Source organism: Durotheca rogersii, assembly GCF_024521655.1.
Source record: "Durotheca rogersii strain YMJ 92031201 chromosome Unknown GGS23scaffold_8, whole genome shotgun sequence".
In the NCBI taxonomy this organism is placed as follows: domain Eukaryota; kingdom Fungi; phylum Ascomycota; class Sordariomycetes; order Xylariales; family Xylariaceae; genus Durotheca; species Durotheca rogersii.
The window spans coordinates 558663-576886 of record NW_026251239.1 but is presented as its reverse complement, the minus strand read 5'-3'; the positions used below and the strand labels follow the sequence as shown (position 1 = coordinate 576886).

The 18224-nt window shown below is 49.7% G+C and overlaps 5 protein-coding genes across 5 annotated transcripts; 1 reads left to right on the top strand and 4 right to left on the bottom strand.

Moving 5' to 3' along the window:
- Nucleotides 1-339: 339 nt before the first annotated feature.
- GGS23DRAFT_565057 (MFS general substrate transporter) lies at nucleotides 340-2987 on the bottom strand. Its single transcript, XM_051516189.1, has 2 exons — nucleotides 1311-2987; nucleotides 340-1213 (listed from the first exon to the last, which is right to left on the bottom strand). The coding sequence occupies exons 1-2, from the start codon at nucleotides 2324-2326 to the stop codon at nucleotides 595-597; spliced, it is 1635 nt and encodes a 544-aa protein (XP_051372430.1). The 5' UTR covers nucleotides 2327-2987; the 3' UTR covers nucleotides 340-594.
- Nucleotides 2988-4545: 1558 nt separating this feature from the next.
- GGS23DRAFT_511349 (fungal-specific transcription factor domain-containing protein) lies at nucleotides 4546-6668 on the top strand. The gene is made up of 2 exons (XM_051514558.1): nucleotides 4546-5053; nucleotides 5114-6668. Exons 1-2 carry the CDS (start codon nucleotides 4705-4707, stop codon nucleotides 6574-6576), a joined length of 1812 nt encoding a protein of 603 aa, XP_051372429.1. The 5' UTR covers nucleotides 4546-4704; the 3' UTR covers nucleotides 6577-6668.
- Nucleotides 6659-7378, bottom strand: GGS23DRAFT_511323 (uncharacterized protein). Its single transcript, XM_051514557.1, has one exon. The coding sequence runs from the start codon at nucleotides 7170-7172 to the stop codon at nucleotides 6741-6743; it is 432 nt and encodes a 143-aa protein (XP_051372428.1). The 5' UTR covers nucleotides 7173-7378; the 3' UTR covers nucleotides 6659-6740.
- GGS23DRAFT_596221 (uncharacterized protein) lies at nucleotides 7368-7826 on the bottom strand (the record flags this gene model as incomplete). The annotated part of the gene is made up of 3 exons (XM_051518452.1): nucleotides 7368-7460; nucleotides 7517-7567; nucleotides 7632-7826. 3 exons carry the CDS (start codon nucleotides 7824-7826, stop codon nucleotides 7368-7370), a joined length of 339 nt encoding a protein of 112 aa, XP_051372427.1.
- A 1143-nt stretch (nucleotides 7827-8969) lies between these two features.
- GGS23DRAFT_620529 (uncharacterized protein) lies at nucleotides 8970-11032 on the bottom strand. The gene has a single exon (XM_051521109.1). The coding sequence runs from the start codon at nucleotides 10803-10805 to the stop codon at nucleotides 9108-9110; it is 1698 nt and encodes a 565-aa protein (XP_051372426.1). The 5' UTR covers nucleotides 10806-11032; the 3' UTR covers nucleotides 8970-9107.
- Between the last annotated feature and the right edge of the window lie 7192 nt (nucleotides 11033-18224).

Here is an 18224-nt window from a genome sequence, read left to right as displayed (position 1 = left end):
AGACTGTTTCAGTGTAGTAGCGCGCTCATCCGGGGGTTTCAGGAGACACCGTGATAGGATCAACCTATTAGGCATCGTGGTTATCATGCGCGGGTGCGTGGTTGGTAATAAAACTCCTTAACATGGAAGAGGTGTTTAGATGTTTTTACATTCTATTCGGTCGCTTAGGCTTCCCGTGAAACTCAAGACATCGTTTATGACGTAGCTAAGCGCTGGTAAAGGTGACTGCCCGTAACATAGTATTACCTACATATTACATCTTCCGGTAGGATTCCGTTGTAGTTAACTATTTTTATCACAATACGGAATTGCCCATGGGAAATGGCAAGATTAGTTAGAGGATAATCTATTTAATTAATTTTTTGGGATCGTTAAGCGCCCCAACGCTCAATGCCAGTTTGTATCATACGGGCTAGCACTACCTGTGCTGATAGCCTCAACTTAATTATACCCTAGTCATCACATCCTTACTCCGCGATTATTGTATAATGCGTATCGTTACGTATCTCATAGTGTCCCTTTTCCTTCCCTGCGCCATTCGTTATTTTCCTCACGCCGAACACGAATCCCAAAGAAAGAGCAGAGGGGGAAAAGCTACTGTTGCGCCGTGTTGCGCTCCTCTGCCTCCAGCGCCGCCTTCTCGTCCGCCGTGAGCTCGGCGGACGCGTGGCCGAGCCGCGCCGTGATGACGCAGGCGGTCGTGACGCCTGCAAGCCCGACACCGGTCCAGAACCCGATGTTGTAGCGCTCGCGCAGGCTCAAGGCCTCGCCGCCGGCCTCGCGGCGGTACCGGGCCGCCGTCGAAACGGCTAGCTCGGCGACGCCGAGCCAGAACGCCATACCGAAGAATCCGAGGCTCGTGATGAGCCCCGCCGCGGTGGCCTGCAGGCGCCGCGGCATCGCCGTCGTGATGAACACGTTCGTGATGTTGTATGTGATGTCGATGCCAATGGTGCCGCACACCATCGCCGGGAAGATGTACGAGAAGTACAACCGGTTGGTCGACAGCCGCTCCGGCCCGTCCTGGGGTGGGATCATGGGAAATAGTAGCGCGCAGAGCAGGAATCCGGCCGCCGAGACCCACAGCAGGATGCGGCCCGGGAGGATGTGCATCACGAAGCCCCCGGTGATGGCGAGGATGAAACCGCCGATGGCGAGCGGGGTGAACCACGCGGCACTCTGGATGGGCGAAGCTTTCAAGACATTTTCGATGCTGAAGGCCGTTTGTTAGTACGAACCATGCCTACAACCTCCCGCTAGGACAACAGCAAAGTAAGATGGGGGGGGGGGGGGTACAGAGGTCAACTTACTAGAAGCTAGAGTAGAATAGGAAGATGGCGAACACGCCGAATCCGCAGAACAGGAAGGCAGAGATACGCTTCATGTATTTCGGGCGGAAGAGATCCGACGGCAGCAGCGGCTGGGCCGAGACCCACCCTTGCGTATATACGGCGGCGCAGAGGAAGAGGCCACCAATCACAAAGGTTACGTAGATATACGGCGTCCGCCAGCCGTCGGGGGCATTCCCGCCGTCGGTGAGCGCGTACACGACGAGCAGCAGGCCGGGCACGATGGTGCCGCAGCCCCACCAGTCCATGCGTACATCGGGGCCGTCGTGGTGGAGGTGGCGGGGGATGGCGAAGAAGCCGGTGAGAACGACGGCGGCGATGCAGATGGTGCCGACGAAGAAGTACCAGCTCCAGTCGGCTAGCTGGCTGGTGAGCGCGCTGATGATGATGCCTAGGTAGAAGCCGATGCAGGCCGACGCGCCGTACAGGCTGAACACGAAGTTCTTGCGCGGTCCGGGCCGGTAGATCTGGCCGAGCAGCGCGAGCCCCGCGGGCATGAAGGCGGCCGCGCCGACCCCCTGCATCGCGCGGCTCACGATCAGCATGGTCGGGTTCTGGCTGAAACCGCAGACGAGCGACCAGACGAGGAACCAGAGGTGCCCACACAGAAACACGATCCGGCCACCGTGGATCGAGCACAGGCGGGCGCACGGGAGGAGCAGAGCGGCGGTGGTCAGGTTGATGACGCCGGCGGGCCAGGTCCGCTCCTCCTCGCGGATGTGCAGCGACTCGGCGAGCGCGGGCAGGATGATGTTGAAACCGCTGATGAAGTATTCGCTCATGAGCAGCGAGGCGATGATGGCGAAGACGAACCCAGCCTCGGCGGCCCAGTTCGGGAGCGAGTCGGGGCGCTGGCGGCCGAGGCGCTCGACATCGATCTTGGGGAGCGGGAGCACCGCGCCGTCACCCCTGTCGGGGGTCTCGATGTCCTCGAAGATGCCACCCTTGCTGCCGTCCGAGTCGGATGGGCTGGCCATACTTAGTGGGATACGGGCCCTGGCGTGGACGAAAAAGCCTAAACTATGCTCGGCTAGGCATAGAGTGCGGAGCGACGAGAAGAAAGCTAAGCTGGTAAAGCGTGACCTGTCTAAGCTTCCGCTCTAATAGCTGGTTCGTCGCTGGGATGAAGCCTCGTTTCGTACAAATGGGAGGGAAGAGAGGGCCTAAGAGTTTATGTTTATATAGCTATGCGTAGTCTGGTCGGCTTTTGGTTACCGCCACAATGGAGAGTTCATTTCTGTTCTGGTGTCAAACCAAAAATTACGTCTTCTAGGTCTTTGCTGGAGCCCCGTTCTCCGGACCGGCCCCTGTATGCGAGAGATGAGCCTTGGCTACCGCATCGGGAACCCAAAGTCCCGCCAGCAACCCACAATATCCCCTCGGGTACGCGCCTCACATATAATAGTACCGGCGATGACTTGCGGTCACGCCCCAGAGATGCGTTCAAATGTATATGAAGCATGCCTGGACAACCCACGACATCTCGGGGAGTGGATAGGTGTGGGATGTACGCCCAACCATCACAGTCGTATTTGCTAGGTATGTTTACTTCTGTGCTGGTCGTCCAGAGTGCAAAACGCCTCTTCTCTACTGCTTAATTGGTTGGAAGTTCCTAGCGAAGCCTCTGTGTAATATGTGTGTGACGAGGGTTGTGGGTGGAATCTGGTGGGTGGATGGGTGGATGGGTGAATGTGTGGGTATGTAGTAAGCGGGGTTGCTTTCTTGGATGTTGGGCTCGGTTGACATGCACAGTTTGACTCTGGGCTACCCTTTTCGGCGTAGGCGGTGATGACGGTATGTCTTTAACAGGGATAACACCTAAGCCGATACCTCTCGACCTTTCGGCTGTACCGGTAGCACGTGGTGCTAATTCAATCTAGACTTGACCCTTACAAATGCGCTACGTATGCGATCGAGATTCTTCTCTCGTAACTATTCACGATCGGGGCTTGCGGTTGGGAGCTGCTGGGATGTGCAAGAATCCCAACGTCTACTCATAGGTTAGGTAGGTTAGGTAGTTAGTTAACCATGGAATATGTATGTTGACGAACCGAGCATCGTGGTGGGCGTAGGCTGGCGTAGCACGTATGAGGAGGTAACGCACATGGGAAAGTGGCCGCCCCGTATTCTCACCCCTGATATGTGCGTCGATGGGTAGGGTTGTGATCCCGACGGGTGCCAAGCATGTCTGTAGCACGTGCATGCGGCGCCGACGACACAGGCCAACGGGAGACGTTGCGGGATGGTGTTGCCGGATGCATTCTTCACTGTTTCCCATTTCCTCACGTTGCACGTCGAGCTCGACAGCCGACAGGGATGTATCAGCATCGAGTCCACACTACCCATCTATTAAATCGCTGTACGCCGGTCAACTGTGCGCAGACCTGTCTGTCGTAACCTTGAGTGGTGAGGAAACCAGGTGGGCTACCGGCGCAGACTCGCCGTGGTGGGCTGCACCCATGACCGTAATGCGTAGATATACCTACGCCCAGCAGGGTTTGGATCTTGCCCACCTCATCTCACCCTCCCATCCTTGTCGTACTTTGCTGAGCAGCGACTTTTGGTCGAATTGTATGTCATGTCAAAATCCGACACGAGCCAGACTGGCTTGCCTCGGAAGCTTATGCGTAGCAGGAGGATAGGTCCCATACCTAACCTGTAGGTAGGTATGCCTCAGCTGCCCCGATTAGGTGTCAGACAGAGCGTGGATGTGCAGCAGATATGCTCACGCTGATCGGCAGATGAAGACGCGATAGCACCCGCGCGTCCCAACCTGTGAGATGCATCACAGTTGAGGCGTCAACGTTGCCGAGTCTCTCTCTCTCTCTCGCTCTCGCTCTCTCGCACGCCACCGTCATCGGAGGCAACGTGCTTGGTACGTAGATACTTCTTACCTACGTGAAATCCAGCTGCGGGTCCCGCCGCCACCCATCGGAGAAGTCGGTCTTTATTACCATACCCATGATTACTCACCCCGCCCTCTCGCATCAGAAGACGCCATCGCGCATAGTCTGCTGAAGCCTCGTCGATCTGCATTCATCCTCAACTACACCACGCAACCCCCTAAATACTCGTCTGTCTCCGATCGTGTATCTACCCATGTACCATCCGCATCTACGGGTCGACGCGGCAGCTACTAAGTCAAGCTTTTTCTAACCTCGGTGTCTCCCATTCCTGGCCCTACCCCTTTCTTGGGTGTCAGCCATTGGCCCAATCTTGGGAGTCGGGTGGCGTCCTGACTGCTCTGCGAATGCGACAGCACATTCTCGTTCTTCCAGCTTCCCGCCATACTCCGTTAGACCTCGCCATACTGGCTGGTCTGGTGGCCGTCGGAGCGTAGTGAACTGCTCACTCCATGGTTCTGCCCAAGTCCTGCCACAACTGCCGTGCCCGTCGCCTGCGTTGTGATCGTTCCGTCCCAGCGTGCCACAAGTGCACCAGCGCCGGGCAGGAGTGTCTTGGCTATGGCAGACTCTTCAAGTGGGTCAGAAGCGAGCCATCGAGAGCCCGGGTAACGACCGCCATCGCGAGGACGTCCGTCTACGGCGCCTCGAAATCAGACCATGACGGATCTCAGCCGGATACCGCGGCGTATTCTGGGACTGGGTCACGGGGTCAATCTGGGCATGGCCATCTGGAATTCCCTCCGCTCGGCCTGCTGCTCACGGACCTAGACTGGTCCTCGCGGCGTTACCTCGATTACTGTTAGTCCAATCTCAGTTTCCCGTCGTGTTCTCCGTCCGCTGTCCTCCTAACCGCCCCAGTCCTCGCTCGTTTTTGTCAAGACCTAGTCATATACGATTCCCCTCGCCCTGGCGCCAATCCGTTTAGAGATCTGGCCCACGTGTCCCAGACGTATCCATATCTCAGGGAAATTATCATCGCCGCTTCTGCGCTGCATTTCTCCAACGCTATGCGCCCTAGTCCCTCTCGCCCGAATGCAGATCCGCGTGTGGGGGCAGACGCTTTTGTCGATGCGTTGCGTGCACGGGGTAGAGCCATTAAGGCGCTGCAGGCAGTCGTGCAACACCAAGAGCTGGTAGGCGGTGCCGCGGTCGACGAAACCGAGAAGGACGCAGTACTCGCTGCCGTCCTCTTCTTTGTCAACTTCACGCTCCTCGATTCGGGGAAGGTCGGTTGGAGAGCTCACATGAAGTTTGTCGGCAGGCTCCTTAGTATGCGGGTGCCTGGCTCCCAATTACCGCAGCATGATTTTTCGGCATCGACGCAGGAGTCGGAACGTGATGCTGCCCCTTCGCCGGACCCCAAGATGTCCCACTCTCTCGCTTTCCCGGACTCGCACTCTCCAGCTTCATCTTTACAAACGCCGAGTGTTTACGACTACATCGCCTCGGACTCTATGGCATACTATATTTGGAGTCTAGCACTTGACTCGCTGGTATCATCGAGGAACAGGCCTGCCTTAGACATCCTGACACCCGATGGCGACGACACCAAAATCCTGCTCACTCTCCTTCGCACAGAGGCGAATAGTTACCACAGCTGCCCCGCACGCTTGCTGTACATCATATACCGTACTTCTAAACTGGCAATGGCTATTAAGTCGAGTGGTACCAGCGCGCTAAGTGACGAGCAGGTGCAGTCGTGCCTTGAACTCCTCGAGGAGGCCCGAGCATTTGACGCCGACGCATGGGCGACCGATGTCAACGCCAAGATCGAGGCCTCTATGGGTTATGCCGATGAGATTCATATACGACACAGGAAACACATAGCCGTGACTTACCGCGCAGCGGTTTGCCTCTACATACTTCTGGTAGCTCCCGGACTATCCCTCGACGTGTACCGCCGCTGGGCATCTAGTGAAGCCACCGAAAGCAGTCTATTAACATTTCCCAATATCGCGGACCTCACGACGACAATCCTGCGTCACATCTCCTTAATTCCTACCGATAGCCCTCCGTTCAAATTCGCTACGTGGCCGGTGTTCCTCACCGGCGTCGAGGCCACGTCCCCATCTCGACGGATGCTGGTGCTCGATCGGCTCAGTGATATGAGAAGCCTTCACCACTGGGGCATGCTGACGTCGACGATGGAGACGTTGATAGAGATCTGGCAGATCAGGGACAGCTCATCCGCCACGTACAAACCCGAGGCCGGCGGAGACATCCACGTCAAAGAACCAACTACGCCTGACATAGAAGGGAACGGCAACAATATGTGGCTGGAACAGCTCAAGAACCTCAAAATCGACAGCTTGATCGTGTGACGAGCATCAATTCAGATCAAATCCAGCGGTCTCAACAGGTTAATACATGGGAATATACTGACTTAGAAGCATGCTATATTCAAATGGCCCGTCACGGTAGGAGCTGCTATACCTTACCTCCTGGGTAGCACGAGGTGAGGTCATAAAGTCCTGTGGCGCAATACTTAGCCTACGCATTCTGACCGTAAGCTTAGCCCTACTGGTGTCACTTTGTGGCTTGGGACTTCAAGACTGGATATCCTGGGTACTCGATATTTAACGCCTTTAATTCTACAGTATGCTTCGAACGGGCCACGTAGCCGCTGCATAAAGGAACCGACAAACCTTCTAATACCCTTTCTGAGGGTGTTCTCCTTGAGAGAGGTGATGACGCGGGGTCGCCCCGGACTATGGCCGTGGTACTCCGCCGTCGCCATAAGAACACCGCTCTCGGCAAAGCGTCGGAGGAGTAGCCGCTCCGCTGCCCGACCGTCTGCGCCTGTCTCGGATAGAGGGAGGGATCCTTTCAAGTCGATCCATATAAAAAGCCCCGCGTTCCCGAAGCAGAGGGGTGGCCGGTTAGCCCACACGCATGCTACATATACACATATAATCATATAAGATGAGCTAGGACCTGATCATTTTACGCTACCCAGAAAGCGCGAGAGGGGAGAAGCAGGAGAGAGCATACCCTAGTCTATGGAAATCGATGCCGGCTCTGTAAGAAGTTTCTTAGCAAGGAGCCGGCCTTGGGGCAATAGGCGATGCGACTCGGCGAGGAATTGAGCGACTAACGCTTGACCCTCAAGGATTCAGGTGGCTAGATCCATGGAGAATTGCGAGGCGAGCAGAAGCGGCTGTATACGTGGGCCATGGTTGCGTCGACGCCGCCAATAACCCATCGTCTGTGATAGGGGGTGAGCAATGCTCACCACATAGCGCGCGTGGCCTTCGTGAACACCTCGTTTTCTGAGACCAGGCAGCCGAACCGCATACCGCCGGCGCCGAAGTCCTAACGCAAGAATCGGCTAACTGGGAACCCGAAGTAGCGGAATAGGGGCGGCCGAGATGCCTACCTTGGACGAGCCATACAGCACGTGGACGCGCGCGGGGTCAATGAAGCCTATGGGATTTATGGCGCGCACAGAGACAAACGCCTCACTCTCGCCGGCCGCGCGGTCGTCCCGGGCGTATGCTGACGGTGCGTAGATCTCGTCGTTGACAAGGTGCATGCCCTTCGCGGCGCACAAGCGCATCAGCGCTTCAAGCATCTCCCGCGGGTAGCATTGCCCTGGGGGGGGGTTTATACTGAGTATTACTTGTCTATCAGATGATAGAAAGGTGTACGGTAGCGAGAGGCAAAAGAATACGCGCGTGCGCGTCTGCCTCTCCCGGTGTGTGCAGGTGCTCTCACTCACTCAGCGGGTTTTGCGGGTCACGTATGAGGAGCGCCTTAATCGTGAAGCCACGGCCTTGGGGGCCTCGAACCCGGCCTCGTATGCGGCTGCGAAGGCGGGAGAGAATTAGTCTGTGTCGCCGATAGGGACGTACTCGAGAGCGACGCTGCGGTTGTCCCCGGCACGCTGGCCGCCTATTAGCTCCACATGCTCCGGGCACTCGGGTCCTCAGCCCCTCTCTCCTCCCCGTACGCGAGACACGCCGGGCCGAACCCGCTCTGCACACGGGATCGCAGTAGGAGCAGTGGGGTTAGATTGAGAAAAGTGTTGCCAGGGAGTATCTACAGGCGCGGGGGGTCTACTTCGACGGGGTGGCCTTGATTTCGCGTAACCATAGATAGGGCATTGCGCGGATGCGTCGAGTTTTATAATAACGCCGCGGTATTCGTCGCGGAGCCCAGACTGCTAAGGGGGGGGGCGCGAATAAAAGGAGCCTTCTGTTGCCTACCCTTCCGGCCATTAGTATCCCGAACGGGGATTGGCAATGCTAATGATCTATCACCCTCGCGGCTGAGCTCTCTTCCGAGCTCATTACTATTTGTAACACGCGAATTTGAATTGATTCTCCATCCTCTCTCGTCGGACAGAACTGCTCCTCAGCGGAGAGGGTCTGTACCTATTCCAGTCTCGTATGCTACGCACCACACCTTGACTTTCCCACGGCCGGTGTTGGTAGAATAAGATTGTCTGCGATTGGTATGTGCTAAATATCAATCGAAAAAACACGCCACGGACGAGCGAGTAGGAGACTTTTGAGCAACGAGTGGGATATTCTTGTGTCTGGGGTGGGATATATCCCCATCCAAATGAGGAAACCATTGCTCACGATGGAGTGAGGACCGTCGGCTACCCAGTCGAGCGCTGGCACTGCCACCCCCCCGCCTGTCCAATATGTCGTTCGGAAGCTGATGGATAATAAATATATTATAACTCGTTATTGTGCGCAAGCCTTGGCTCCGGGGATGTATGACGTGGGAAGTTCAGAAAGCCGCGCGATGCCGCCTCCGCCGCCTCGGAGCCTGTCATGTTGTCTGAGCCAGTATGTAGTGTAGTCAATTACGCAGAGGCTCGTTATCGTAGAAGACGCCCCGGTAGCTATTGCTCTTCGTCTTCTTCTTCCTCATCTCCGCCTTCCTCCTCAGCTTCCTTGCCCCCATCGCCGTCTTGCTGGTCGTTCAGCTTACGAACCTCGTCTATCAAGACGTCGCTCCAGTAGGCGTATTGAATGCTGTCCTCGAGGTCCTCCTCCAAGCTCATGTTCGCGACGCTGTAGTTCACCCACATGCTTACGGCGTCCTCGTAACACGCTCTGCCCCAGCCGTAGCCCAGATGGTCGTGCCCTATAGAGCGCCCCCCGTTTCCCTCGTAAAACCTCAAGTCGACTTCGGCGATGATGCACAAGCCGTCGCTATGATCTAGAGTCTCCTTGTCGACGGCGATGAACTGCCCCGGGGGGTCGGAGTACTTCCGGAACTCGGCCGATTCCAGGAGGCCCACGAGGCCCGCGATGTCCGGCGTGGCAACGTGGCGCGAGACGTCCATCAGCTGCATCCCCCACTCCCTGCCCAGCTCCTCTCTGACGCGCTGGACCTGCGCCTTGGACATCGGGCACAGCAGGAACACGTAGCAGCCGTCGTAGTCGTCCGAGACCGTGATGCGGTCCGGGTCCGGTAGATTTCGCAACCACGATACGTCGTCCCTGCCGAATCTCTGGCTCTGCCCCTCTCCCCCACGCTCGCCCGATCTAGACCGGTCGAACATGGCCCGCCAGACGTCGAGCGTCGACTCAGCCTTGTTTAGTTTGGCCACCTCCAGGTTGGTGTCTGGCCGATTGGTGTGGCGGTCCCGCATCTGCTGCACCAGGAGGATCTCGACGTCTCCGCGGCCGGAGCCCTCGGGCTCGCTCCTGTCTACGAACAGGGCGTATCTCTCGTAGACCCCGTCGGGAAACGGCGGTCGTATGGCGCCGAAGATGCGGTGCATCTCGTCCCAGGTCCCTGGCTCTTTGGCGGCCGGCCAGTTGAGAATGCGAACGTCCTTCGGCTGGGGTGCGGTCCCGCCCGAGATGGTCTTCTTGAGCTGGGCGATCTCGGCGTCTTCCAGGTGCACCAGCGACACCAGCGTCGGCTCCTCGGCGCTCAGCTCCAAGTCTACCGGCAGGTGGGCCGGGCAGACGTGGAGAAACTCCTGGTCGCCGTCCCCAAGAGATTCGGGATTCGTCTTGAATTGGAATCTCCTCACCCTCTCGAGCGCCCACTCGGCGGGGAAGTCAATCTTGCGCGCCGCGTAGTCCGGCATGACGTCGGCCAGGGTCTCCGCCATGGCCGCGTCCAGCACGCGGGAGAGAAGCGGCTTGGCGCGGCGGACGTCGACCCGCGCGGCCTGCAGCAGCTCGCGGATCGGCTCGTCGGGCGCCGCGCCGCGCCCCGACGCCGCCACGACGACGGTCCCGGGGCCGCCGCCGGCGCGCTCGCGCATCGTCTCCGCGTCGGCGAATACGGCGGCGCCTCGGAACTGGCCGCTCATCACCTCGTAGACGGCCCGGCCCGTGTCCGGCACGGACCTACGGACCCAGGGGACGCCGGCGAGGACCCTCGGCGGCGGCGCGGCGGCCGGGCGGCCGGGCAGCGCCGCCTCCCCGCCCGGGCCGTCCAGGTCCGACAGGAGGGCGGCGCGCTCGGCGGCGCTGGCGCGGGTCAGGAAGACCACCGCGATGGGCGCCGACGCTGAGGCGCCGGGGTTGAGGTTGGGGAGGTGCCACAGCTCCTGCATCGTTCCGAAGGGGAACAGCATCGCAGGGGACCAAGGAGAGGAGGTGCTAGAGTCGGGGACAGGCCGGGGAATCAGACAGAGGTGGATGAGGAGGTCCTCGAGGAGAGTCGAGTATAAATACACAGAGGTAATAGGTCCCTGTACGGGCTTGGACGACTACCTCGCGCTGTTGCCTTGGAAAAGGCGCCGTTTAGGCAGCACCGGCTCTCGGTGCGGCATAGCAGTAGGTATACTATCTGGCCTGACGCTATACGCGGGGGATGTCACGGCATCCACGGCATCCTCCGATGCCGATCACGGAAGCTTATATAAGCCTTAGGAGATTAGCTTAAGCTTTAGCTTTAGGTAGAGAAATAGCTTTATTATCAAGCCTTTTTCCATAAGATTTATCTATCCTTGAGATATAATATAGTAGTACCTCTCCTTATAACGGATAAGCCTCTCGGAAAAGAGCTTTAAAGATAACCTAATTCGATTACCTACTCCCGCCCTCCCGAGTAATATTATTACGATACCCTTCCACTACTCTACCCTAAACCGATACCTACGAAACGAGCCCGAGATTCGAAAGGCCGCTTCATTAAGGCCACGGCACCTAAAACCCTACTACTTAAAGGCCTTAAGGACCTTATAATTCTTTTATAAAGCTAGAGACGTCCCTTATTAATAACGGCCGAACCCTTATAAGCCGTTCTACCTATAGAAGGCATAGTAGTTATAACGACGCATCTAGAAGAGGAATTACTCGAGGAATCGCTCTAAAAGAAAAACGACTATAAAGAAACGCCTTAAATTCTACCGAATCCCCTACTAATCTTTTTTCTAACATATAAATAAAGAGGAATAATTTCCTTATCCTCTTTATTAAGCATAGACCCTATCGGATTATATAACTAAAAAGTAAAACCATTAATACCATTTACTAAATCCCTAGAAAAGTAACTAAAACGCCTACCTTTAGCTTCTAAACTATCTCTATTACCTAAGCCTACCGATCTACGATTACCTAACGGCAAAATAAAAGCGCTACCTACCATAAAGGACCTCTACTATTTTTACCTAATGGCAGCCATAATTAACGAAATACCGCGATATTAATTACAGGATAAACTATCCTACCTCTAAAACTACTCCCCGGAACTACTCGCTTCCCGAGATAACGCCAGAGCCATCCTAAGAAAGATAAGCCCCCGCTAACGCCTAAATATTACCATAAAAGCAACGGATAATTTTAATAACCAAACGTAAACCATTAATACCTAGGAATTCGAGAAATTCATAACCATCTAGCGATAAAGACCGCCGATTACGGAATTCCCGTATACTCCGACTATATTACTACGATACGAAACCCCTAGAGCCTTAAAATAACCGCCGCTACTATCCCTATAGCTACCTCCTTAACTAATAGGTTTCCCTCCCCGTATAACTCGATCCTAAAGTAAATATTAGCCTTACGACGCTTATAACTAAAACCGGTCCGGGCTTAATTATCCGGCGCCTCCTAATAACCCGGTACCTTATTAACTAATATACCCTACTAAGCGACCCTATAATAAACTTAAGCTAGAGATCTTTATATACGATAATAAAAAGACTCCTATTATAGAATACCTAAATAAGATTAACTTCCTTACATACCGAAAGGGTACTAAGGCAGTACTAGATACCTTCAGGTAAGGAATCCTAATAAAAGATACCGACGGAATAGCGTTTTTTAATTCCCTTCCTATAACCCTAAAAGATACCATAACCTTCGACCTTAACCTACTTAAGGCTACCTTCTTCGAGCGATTTCAAAAAAATAAGAGCGAGACGTTATTCTAAACTAATAACTTAAAATACTCCTTCGATATAAAAGATATATTACTACTTTACGATTACGTCGATAGGAAGATACGGCTCTATAATAAAGCTAGCGAGTTCGACGAGGATTTATAGGTTAGAAGAATCAAAATAGGATTAAACCTACGTTTAATATAAGTCGTTATCCTTAAATAATCCTATAATACCATTAAAGACCTAAAATCGTAACTAGCGTCCGTAAAATACTCTACACGAGCCGAATATAAACGTACTAAAGCATAATACGAAATAAATACCTCTCGTTTCATTTAGCTTAAAAAGGAGATCTAATAATTAAAGTCTTAAGGACCTCCTAAAGGCAATAGACCGCCATTCCCGAAACAATAGCCATCTTAATAATAGATCTAATACCAATAGATATACCAACAGCCGACCTAATCACTATCTTATCTACCTTAATAACCATAACTAACCTTATCCTAACTTTAACTACCTACCGGTAATAACGGAGGATTCAAACCCCGACGACGTTAGATTTATTTTAAATGCGGTAACCCAGACTACCGAGGAAACTATATTAAACCAAGATAATAGGTTAACGCCTATCTTACCGACGAGGCTATCGTTATTATAAACCTAAATATAAAAGAGGAATCCCTACTACTAAAAGAAAACTTCGATCGTATCGTTTAAGATATCTCTAACATTAAAGGAAAGGACGAAATAAATCCGGAAAACGGCTCGCCGGCGACCTAATAAATACCCTAAAGCCGTACGGTATTACTACTAATAATAGGGTATTATTATCGACGTTACTACTAAACGATACGGAAAATAATAAAACATAAAGCAAAATCGAAAAACCTATAAAAACAATAACATAAACTATTACTACTTCAGACTTAAATCTCGTACCTAATAACGCTTATATATTCTTCCTTAACGACGATAGATACTTATTTCGATCCTTTTAGCAACTATAAACCATAATCCATTTAAAAACGGCGAAACTAACGGCATATATTAACACTTGCTCCCCTATTACCCTAATAAATCGAACAGTCCTGGCTTTATACTATCCCTCCGCAGTAATATCTCGTCTTCCTAAACCAATCTCACTAAACGGCATAAGCGAAGGTCCAACGGTTACTAAATTAACGTATCTAACGCTTACTTTTTAAATTACGAATGGTAATAAATAATTAGCAGACTATACCGTATTCATCGTCGACTCTTTATCGTATTCTCTCCTTCTAAGAACTTCATTTCTTTAACCTAATAAGCTATATATAAAATAAGGAAATAAATAGGATTTATTAATCGTTACTAACTCTAACTATAAGATACTAGCTACGAGTAAAAACCCCGGTAGTAAATTACGTCGTTACGAGTTATAACGTCGTCCATTAGAACGAGTCGCCATTAAGACGGCTAAAACGATAATAATTAAACTAAGCCATGGATATAACATCCCCGTAAAGTATCCTAAGCTTCCTATTACTACCTCCGGATACGTAATCGAACCGAAAGTCTTCTCTTTAGCGAGAACTAACATACTTAGAAGTCTTATACAAGGAATTACTACAGGACAATAATACGTATTACCCTTCGCTAATTTCGGCAAGACCCGTATCCATATTCCGGCTAATAGATATATCGGTTTACTCGTACGACTTAATATCTATAAAACTATAGATTTATATATTATAGAAATATAAGAGGGGACCCTAGATAAAGATAAACCTAATAAACCTAAAACTATTTTATTATTAGATCTTCTCGGAACCACGGACCTACCCGACGATCCCGAATATTATAAATACCCCGATGGATACCTATACTATCTCCTAAATCCTAACGATATATAGGATAGATTATCTTTAAAACTAAAAGATTTATATATAGATATCTCTAAATACTAAGGGCCGGAAATCGCCTAACGTATACGCGAAGTTATTAAATCATACTCTTATCTCTTCCGCTAAACTCTAGGTAAGTTTAACGACGGTATTAAAATACCTATTAAATTTAAAGAAGGTATTAATCTTACCAATCTTCGTTAAAAACCCTATTATATGTCTCGAAAAGATAAAAACGTAATAAACGCTATCCTAAACCCATTAAAATAAATAAGCGTCGTCGAAGACGTACCCCTTAGAGAGGAATTACTATACTTTAGTCTAGCATTTATAATCTAAAGAAACGGCAAGCCTCGTATAGTCGTCGATTTACGACGTATTAATACTAAAATACTATTAAACGGATACCCCCTCCTACGCTAGGAAGACATTTTAACTAATATATATAGCTATACCGTCTTTACGTCCATAAACGTCGTTAAAGGATTCTTCTAATAAGACATTATCGAAGACGATAGATAGAAAACGGCGTTTATAACGTAATATCGAGGCTATAAACGACTTATAGTTAATACTATAGGATTAACTACATTACCTAACTTCTTCTAATATCGTATGGAAAAACTCCTTATACCATACCTATAATAATTCGTATTAATTTACGTTAACGATATTATTATTTATAGTCGTACCATAAATAACCATATACGATACCTAGACCTTATACTAATAATCCTTAAGAAATCCGGAATCTCGATAGCATTATCTAAATATTACTTCGCCTAACCCGGATTACGAGCCCTAGGTCGATGGGTTTCTCGCGTAGGTATTAATACCATAAATAATAAAATAAAAGCGATACAATAGCTAGAGCTTCATACCCTCGACGACTTAAAACATAGCTTAGGTCTTATGGGATATTATAGGAATTATATACCAAGATATTCTATAATAACATAACCCCTATTCGAAATTAAGGCACTCGGTTTTAAGGCGGTACCTAAGAAGAACCCCCTAAGAAAGACGTACGCCAAGAATACGACTCTTCTACCATTACCGCCGAAACCGAAATACGAGGATACGTAAGAATATTAAATAGAGATTAAACGGCGTCAGGACTTATAGGCTAAAGTAAAGGAAGCATAGGAAATACTTAAACTAAAACTAAAGGATACGGTTAATCTTACGTTCCCTAATTACGATAAACCGTTTATCCTATTCGTTAATGGTAGCATTAAGGGTTACGGCGTAGCATTATACTAGATCTAAGACGGTAAATACGTCCCCTTAATATTCCTCTCTAAAAGGCTAAATAAATACCAAAATTACTACTAGCTAACGGAATTAGAAACAAAAGCTTTCGTCTAGGTACTCTAGCAATTAGAATACATTTTAAACCATAGCTTTATTAACGTTATAACGGATTATACGGCGATTAGAGATACCTTCGATAAAGGAGGCGTTCCCCGTAAATAACGACGACTAATAGCCTAGCGCTTATATCTAAGCCAGTATAAGAACCGAATCCGAATTATTTATTAACTAAAACGATAGCATACCAACGTCGACGCCTTCTTATAAATGCATAATACTAATAACCTTAATTCGTTTCCCGTTTAAGGCCTTTTAATAACAGTACTTCCAATCTAGCTACGTTAAGAAGAAGCCCCTTTATCTCCACCTAGAACGGTTTCCGTAACCCTTTATCTATCGGATAATTTAATATAAGATATTATCGAATCGATCCTTTAGGACCTTACATTTAAAGTAGTCTATGTTAAAATCATTTAATAAATAGCCCTCGATCCTACGGATACCATATATTATAGCTTTACCATAGATTCGTCATCCGGTTTTCTCTTCTTTAACGACGGCGAATATAACCGTCTTTATATTCCACGTATATGCCATAATAAATTTCTCGCCCTAGCCTACGACTAACGTACTTATATAGGCATTTCCAAGACATACGCCTATCTAAGAGGTATAATCTTTATTCCATTACTAAAAAGAGTCGTAGAAACCTACGTTAAATCCTATCCTTCCTATTAGGCATTTAAACCGAATAACACTAAACCTATAAGAGACCTATAACCTATTACGCCGCCTTAAGAACCTCTCCGCTTACTTTCCTTAGACTTTATCGTAGGACTACCTATATTAAAGAGCGGCTATAACGCCGTTCTCGTTATAGTCGAGAAACTTTCCAAATTTAAAAAGGCGTTATACGGAAAAATAACGGACTCGGCGGAGGACTAGGTCATATAATATTTTCAATACGTATATCCCGATTAGTAATTACCGGAGGCCTTTATCTTAAATATAAATACTAAATTTACATCCTAATTTTAACAAGCCCTTTACCAAGCGGCTAGAATTAACGTCCGACTTACGTCCGCCCATTACCCCTCCGCTAACGGTTAAGCTAAAATAACTATAAAAGCCATTAAAATAACGCTACGGTTATACCTTAGCGCCTTATTTAACTAATCTTACTAGCTAAAACTCCTACCCTATCTAATCGCGATACTAAACTCGTCGAAATATAAAACAATAGGCTTATTACCGTTTCAGGTTCTCTATAGCATCAAACCACGCTAGCTCCTATCCAACCCAGAACTAATTAATAGCTTCTTACAAGCCTAAGATTAATACCGAAAGAACGCCTTAAACGCTATTATACTTACCGAGGCTAAGATAAAGATAACGTACGATATACTACATATAAAGCCGGAAAACTTAGAACAATAAACATACATTCGTTTAACTAAACCAAGCCGTAAAGGTTATCACTTATAGAACTAAACAAAGCTTTCCTTTCTATACGTAGGTCCCTTTAAGGTTATCGAAAAAATCTCCCTATACCGCTATAAATTAAACCTCCCGACCTAGTTATACTAACATCCCGTAATAAACATATCCCATCTCCGAAAAGCCGTACCAAATCCTTACGATAAACTATAACTACCTCCTAGTCCCTTATACGACTAAATATATATCATTAAAAAGATCCTAAACGAAAGGATATAATCCAATAACCGAGAGCTTCTTACTAAATAGCTAAGATACGAACAACCAACCTAAGAACCACGGCACGTTCTAAAGTAGGATATTCCCCATTTAGTTCAAGCCTTCGATAGATACCGAGTAACTTAGCCCTTAACCGGCTGAAGCCGTTTCTTATTAAAAGGGAGGGCATATTACGGCATTTACGGTATCCTCCGATACCGATTACGGAAGCTTATATAAGCCTTAAGAAATTAGCTTAAGCTTTAACTTTAGGTAGAGAGATAGCTTCATCATTAAGCCTTTTTCCATAAGATTTATCTGTCCTTGAGATGTAATAGGGGACTTGGCGCGGATCAGGCACCCGGCCGGCGCGTCGGCGCGTCGGGAGACGGAATTGGGCATAGCACCTCTCTAGGAAGAGGGGCTATGCTAATAAGCGAACGGCGTAGCTCCAATTACTGCATATTCCTCAGGCTGTCGTGTGCGTATTGGCGGTTCACTTTCGGAGCCTCGCTGCCTTAATTGTAAGGCATACAAGACGTGTTGAAAGCTGAACCTGTTGTTGTTGAATTGAAGGAATAGCTAGCTACTGGAACCAGCTTAAATACAGCGTTTTTAAGGTCAATTGACAGTTGTGCGTTTTTCGTGGATGCCTGGATGCCTCAGGTGCCACAAGGCAAGCTAAGTCTCGAGGGGACTGTGTGTCCCATGGTTCGCCGGTCACGTTCGAAGCTTCGGAGGGACGGGTGGCTTGATAATGGATCGA

Excerpts from the sequence above, each read along its gene's own strand:
- GGS23DRAFT_620529 (XM_051521109.1), bottom strand. The coding sequence starts at position 10,805 with ATGCTGTTCCCCTTCGGAACGATGCAGGAGCTGTGGCACCTCCCCAAC.
- GGS23DRAFT_565057 (XM_051516189.1), bottom strand. The coding sequence starts at position 2,326 with ATGGCCAGCCCATCCGACTCGGACGGCAGCAAGGGTGGCATCTTCGAG. Across the intron at positions 1,214-1,310 it reads CTATTCTACTCTAGCTTCTA|CATCGAAAATGTCTTGAAAG; the intron begins GTAAGTTGACCT and ends AACGGCCTTCAG.
- GGS23DRAFT_511349 (XM_051514558.1), top strand. The coding sequence starts at position 4,705 with ATGGTTCTGCCCAAGTCCTGCCACAACTGCCGTGCCCGTCGCCTGCGT. Across the intron at positions 5,054-5,113 it reads GCGGCGTTACCTCGATTACT|TCCTCGCTCGTTTTTGTCAA; the intron begins GTTAGTCCAATC and ends TAACCGCCCCAG.
- GGS23DRAFT_511323 (XM_051514557.1), bottom strand. The coding sequence starts at position 7,172 with ATGATTATATGTGTATATGTAGCATGCGTGTGGGCTAACCGGCCACCC.